The sequence below is a fragment of the Akebia trifoliata genome, chromosome 11 (genome assembly GCF_017979445.1).
Source record: "Akebia trifoliata isolate Shusen 1 chromosome 11, ASM1797944v1, whole genome shotgun sequence".
NCBI classification, from domain to species: Eukaryota; Viridiplantae; Streptophyta; class Magnoliopsida; order Ranunculales; family Lardizabalaceae; genus Akebia; species Akebia trifoliata.
In genome coordinates this window covers 31,565,927-31,572,058 of record NC_141385.1, presented here as the reverse complement: position 1 = coordinate 31,572,058, position 6,132 = coordinate 31,565,927, and the positions used below count along the sequence as shown (strand labels likewise).

Here is a 6,132-nt window from a genome sequence, read left to right as displayed (position 1 = left end):
ACAAAACCAAAAGAAAAGGAAAAAAATTCTCTCTATTCCCTCTCCTCACTAAGTCCTGTAAGTTTCTGAGTTTCTATCAAAGACCCTAGGGTTTAAGGCGTGGAATCATCGTAACTACTTTAGTAGCATCGGCGCAACAAGTGTTTGGACTTTCCAATCTTTAGCGATCGATCCAACATGACATGACTCTAGGTTTGGATTTCCGTTGCATTTTACAAATATGCTCCCTAAATTCCTTATATAAATCATGTAAAAATACATGTGCGAGAAAAAGAGTCATTCAAGACCAATATGTTTAATTAAAGGAACAACAAAATCGGCAATGGCTGATCCCCATTGCTGTTAGTTTCCTCTCAAAGAATAATTTGAACCCAAATTCATCCTTCTTTTGACTTCTGCCAATTCTCTCTCAGGGTAAAATGAGCCCAATTTGTAGCTGCTTTAATGGTTTTTCCTTCCTGTGATTCATTCCATGAATAATCCCTCTACAATATCCAAGCTGGGATACAATCTAATCCTCACAATCCACAAAATCCCTGAAACCTGACAAATTCCATCTTCACCAAATCTGAATCCTTGTCTGATGGATGGAACTTTTGATCTTTTCGTTCAAGAGACCAAACCCATTTCCTAGCATAATAAACGTTCACCATTGATCATGCATAATAGATTGTCATCCCACATTTTGACTTCAATAGCTCACATCAATCATGACTTCAATAGCTGACTGACATTGACTAATTTCTTCTAGCTTTCTGAGGACTTGCTTAATATCCGGTCTCAAAGATGGAGAAAATGAACAACAAGCCATAGCCAGCTGAACAAACATGATTACATGTTCTTCAGAAATCCGGTTTGGTTCATTGCTTTGGCCAAGTATATCAGGATGAACCATATCCGAGATTCTATGATCAATTATCGCATTTCTCATGGAGTTCGGTAGATATGAATCCTGACGGGGCGATAGATTATCATTAATGGGATCTTTCCTGGTAAGTATTTCAAGTAAGATGACCCCAAGGCTGTAAATATCGCTCTCTTTGCTTGCATCCTTCATCTTGATCAGCTCCGGGGCTTTGTATCCCTGAGCAGCAGAAGCTTCGAGCATTTCTTGGCCAGTGGTTGGATTCAAGAGGAGATGTAGACCGAAATCTGACACATATGCTTGGTAATTCACATCAAGTAGTATGTTCTTCGACTTGAGGTTTCCATGTATAATGGGTTTTTGTAATCCAGTGTGGAGGTGATCCAGTCCTTTCACGATACCAAGGGAGATGCTACAAATAACTGCCCATTTGTGAGATTTACCATTTCCGTCTGTCAATTTCAAAACATTTCCATTTCATTTAAGAGATATTGGGTTAATTGAAACAGAGGAAAAACAGAACTATTTGAAATCAAAAGCAGCTACCAATTGCAAGGTAAGGAATTCTGATATTAAAGAAACTAAAAGAATGCTGAAGACAAACAAACCAAAATTTCCATTCTTTTCCAGGTGAAAAAGGAAAGAAGAAACAACAGTAATTATAGTTGCAAATAGATGTATTTATAGAGAACGAAGAGAAAGTAAAAAAAACAAAAAGTAAAGAAAAACAGATGCGATTCTCTATGGTTTTTTTAATCAGTATGATTTCTCTTCTATATCTGCAACAAGAAGTTGTACACATTTTTTTTAAGACTAGCAAGTTCGATTATAAATAAGAAAAAAAAAAAACTATAAAGCCAACACAGAGAAGAAGACAGTTTGAAGAATTTGAGCATCTGTTCACAGTCAATTCAAACTGAAATATGAGCAAACAACACACAACTGGAAAAAATATATGCTTTTACTGGTGTGAGAATGGTGATTCTGAGAGAGGCCTCTTAAACCAACATTTCACGATTTCCATTCACACTCTAAAAAACAACAAAAACAAGAAGCTAAACACTGGCCCCTTTCTAAATAATCAGAAGGTGAGCAAACAATGTGAGAAGAGTTTCTAGTCTAATATGCTTGGAAAGTCGAGCGAAAATACTGCTGTACGTGTTATTCTAATCTCGAATTTTTCCAATTCAATCATGATTTCAGTTTTTAATAAAAACAACTAAAACCCAATAACCAAAATAAATAAATGGAAGCAAAATCAAACTTATAATGAGTTGAGATAGCAAGTAATAGTATATCTAAATGGCTAAATCAGACCATATATCAACACTACAAACCCAACACTGGAAAATTCAAATTTCAGCTTTCGCTTTCGTTGTAACTAGTAGAAAGTTCATTAGAGTTTCATTGTAAAACATGTCTCAGACCTGAAGTTACGGTTCAGTCAAAATGCAGCTGTGTCACTCTAATTTTGTATATTGCCTATTTAATCATGATTCCACTTTTTACTAGAAATAAGTAAAACCCAGGTCAATCAAAGTCTATATCGAGATGAGATAAATACCAAACTCAGACCATATATCAACAACACTGCAAACGAAAAATTCAAATTAAGCTCACTTTTGTCCTAATTAATATAATGTTTACTAGGGTTTTATTGCAAACCATTTTTCAATTCAAAACTATTTTAAATTAACCAATCCAATCATGATTTTAGTTTTTGCTAAACAAAATTTAAACCCCAGAACCAATCTTAAAAAAGAAAAAAAGAAATAGATGAAGCTCTCGCCTCGACTCAGTGGAATTTTACTTGTTCTCCCCAATCTATGAATGAAGTCGAGCTCAAAGCCTTCGCTCACTTTGTCTTGCTCTTTTTCAGTCGTACTCTACTCTATGCACCTTGCTTTTCTGATCTCGCCTGCTCCCTTCTCGCTTTCGCTTTCATGTCATACAGTACTTGGAAGGGAAATGAAGCTTATAACGAGAGGAAATAATAAAGCATGTCTCAATCAGATATCTTGTCAACAACACTAAAGACCCAGAAATGAAAATTCTATTTTTGGCCTTTGACTTCTTCGTAAACAAGAACACTCATTGGAGTTTTACTGTGAAACTGTTGTGCTACAATTTATTTCAAATTATTCCAATTCAAACATGATTGCAGTTTTTGCTATATAAAAAAAAACTAAACCAGGCACCAAACAAACATTAGGTAAATCAAGCCTATGATGAGATATGATAACAAGTGAGAGCATACCTAAATGGCTAAACAGACCATAAATCCGCAAAAATATAAAATAAAAAATTTAACATTCAATTCACTCTCATCGTAGTAGCAGAATGTTCATTAGAGATTTACTGTATATTTGAATCAAAATGCATCTGCAATACTTTAATATCCAGGTTTGCCAACTAATTGATTCAAACAAGATTTTGAATTTTTTGCTAAAAAGAACTAAAGCCAAAGCACCAATACAAACAAATGGAAAGCAAATCAAGCCTATAATGAGATGAGATAACAAGTGTATCCAAATCAGACCATCAATCCCATACTTGGATGTTTGAGTGAAAATGCAGCTATGGTCCATAGTTTCCAACTTTGCTAATTCAATCATAATTTCAGCTTTTACTAAAAGAAACTAAAACTCAAGTACCAATCTAAGCAAATGGAAAATGAATCAAGCTGATAATGAGACGAGATAACAAGTAAAAGCATACCTAAATCAGACCATTTATCAACATTACTACAAACCCAAAAACTATATATTTAATAGAATATTCAATAGAGTTTTACTCCAAAATAGTTTTCAGCCCCATAGTTGGATAGTTGAGAAAGAATGCAGCTGTGGTCCCTAATTTCCAACTTTGCAAATTCAACCATGATTTCAGTTTTTACTAAAAAAAACTAAAACCCAAGCACCATTTTAAGCAAAATAAATGATAATAAAGCCCATAACAAGATGGTATTACTTTCCTATAAGGGTTTAACCCCAAATATAGTTTTTAGGGAAGTTGAAGTTGATGGGTTTTTGGGAAGAAATCCAAAAACATTATTTTCATAATGTCCCATTTTTTTTTCTTCTGAAACTTTCCTGTATTTATCCGAATTAAAACAAACTGACTCCTCTGCATAATTGGTGAATCTGAACTCAGTTAACAAGAGCAATGTTCATTAGTTATTCTAATTTCATCCATGATTTTAAGTTATGCACTAAAATCTAAACACCCACTGAAACTAAAAAAATCAAAAAATTTAGTAGAACTAGTAAACAAATTACCTCTAAGAAACTGTGCAAGAGTACCATAGCTAAAAAATGGGTGAACAAGAAGCTTTTCTCCTTTTGGGCCCGAATAAAAAGCTCGAAGAGGAACCAAATTGGGATGCCTAATAAACCCAAACATCTGAATTACAGGAAGATTCTCCTTCATCTTCAATGTGCAAGAAGGTCCGAGAAATCGAAGCAATGTGACCGAATTGCTATTCTGTAAACTGGCCTTATACATCGTTCCGTAGCTCGATTTCCCTATAACTTCTCCTGGTGCATCCAATATATCATGGATTGTGAGATTCTCACCTCCTTGAAAACAGATCAAGTCCTCTGGTTCCAATTCATCTTTAATTTCTCTATTTTTAATGCTTGCAGTCTCGATAGATTCATCTTTTGGTGGTTTCTTACGAAAGAAGTAGATCAAACACAAGAGAATTATCACAGAAGTTGCAGAGATTAGGGCTATAATGAGTTTGAGTCTGTTATTGTTTCCCATTTCAAGTGAAATCAAAAACAAAATCAACAAATTAAGAGTCTAATTGAAGCTTATTTTCCATTCTAGATGAACACAATAGAGTTCAAAAAAAAAAAAACCCTAAATGTGAGTTGAAAGAGACAGATCTGACAGCATCATATCCAAGAAATCTTATATTGCTCGAAACCTCACACTCTGTCATAAAGTCTTACAAATTTGAGACAAAAAAATTAGGTGTATGGTTTAAGAGTTTTTAAAAAAATTGTTTTTTGAGTTGTGCTGGGATGAACAGGATTTACTGTGATTCTCACAAGTCTGACGTGGACATGTATACATAACCGTAGATATTTTTTACTCGTATCGCGAGGAAACACATCTATGGTTATGAGCAGATCACACGTCAGACTTGTGAGAATCGCAGTAAATACTTTTTGTCATTTCAGCATTTTCCTCTTTTTCATAAAAAGGTTTTAGTGGTTAAAAGTTTCGATTTCAGTAGCCTGGTTTACGTGCTTTTGCTACGGACAGTGAGAGAGAGAGGTATTTGTGAGTGGTACGACAAGGACACGTGGTGAAATACCGTTGGTGGATATATTATCTGATTCCTACTTGCTGAAGCACATGAACAAAATTTTCTTTCAATTTTGTAGATGAAATGACTGATTTAGCCCTAGTAAGTGGTTACGGAAACTTATTAGATGGATCCCACATACTAAATCATTATATATTATACTTGGGATCAATAAATTGGTGAGCTATGTACAGTTTTATATATAGGAAAATTACTTAGAACGACCTTGGCGGAAGGAGTTCTTTCTAATTAGTCCCTAAGTTTTTTAAATTTTCTCTTAATACTTTATTTAATACAATTTTTATTTTGAATCAATCCTTGAACTCTATTTCCCATATTTCTCACAATTGAATACCCTAACCTTTGGAACTCAATGTTTTCATCCAAAAAGAATTGGATTATTGGCAACTCAATTGAGTTTCGAAGACTTCATTCCGTCTGAAAGGATTTAAGAAGGAAAAAAGAAGTCATTTTCAACAGTTTTTTAAAACATTTTGAAGACATGTAAAAAATTAGGGGTTTTTCACTTTTTTCTTCGATTTTTAATAAAAATTGATCGGTTCTTTGGGTTTAAAATCATCTAAACGAATCATTTTCTTGAGTTTTTAGTCAATCTTTCCATGTTAGAAAAACTAGAAAATAAAAAAAGGAGTGGATTTTACCAGTGTTATATTCACCACTTTTTGTTGTCGAGTTTGATAATAAGTAAAAAGTGGTGAATTCGACAATAAAAAGTGGTGTGTTTGACAAAAAAAATTGGTGAACTCGACTATAAATAAAAGGAAAAATCACTTAATGATTCCTTGCAGAAGGTTTTCTTTCTAATTATTTATTAAATTTTAGGGCTTCTCTTAATAGTCCATTTAGTAAATCTTTATTTTTTTAATGGTCCCACAACCTCATCTTTAGTTATAATCTTTTTGAAATATTGAAACTATCCATTTTTCATCTT

The 6,132-nt window shown here is 33.6% G+C and overlaps 1 protein-coding gene across 1 annotated transcript; it reads right to left on the bottom strand.

Moving 5' to 3' along the window:
- Window positions 1–302: 302 nt before the first annotated feature.
- Window positions 303–4,737, bottom strand: LOC147391283 (putative kinase-like protein TMKL1). The gene is made up of 2 exons (XM_086417202.1): window positions 4,144–4,737; window positions 303–1,317 (listed from the first exon to the last, which is right to left on the bottom strand). Exons 1-2 carry the CDS (start codon window positions 4,628–4,630, stop codon window positions 692–694), a joined length of 1,113 nt encoding a protein of 370 aa, XP_086273328.1. The 5' UTR covers window positions 4,631–4,737; the 3' UTR covers window positions 303–691.
- Between the last annotated feature and the right edge of the window lie 1,395 nt (window positions 4,738–6,132).

What these genes read in the sequence shown, in the direction of transcription:
- LOC147391283 (XM_086417202.1), bottom strand. Translation starts at nt 4,630, where the DNA reads ATGGGAAACAATAACAGACTCAAACTCATTATAGCCCTAATCTCTGCA. An exon ending in TCTTGCACAGTTTCTTAGAG is followed by an intron (nt 1,318 to 4,143) that starts GTAATTTGTTTA and finishes TGAAATTGACAG; the next exon opens with ACGGAAATGGTAAATCTCAC.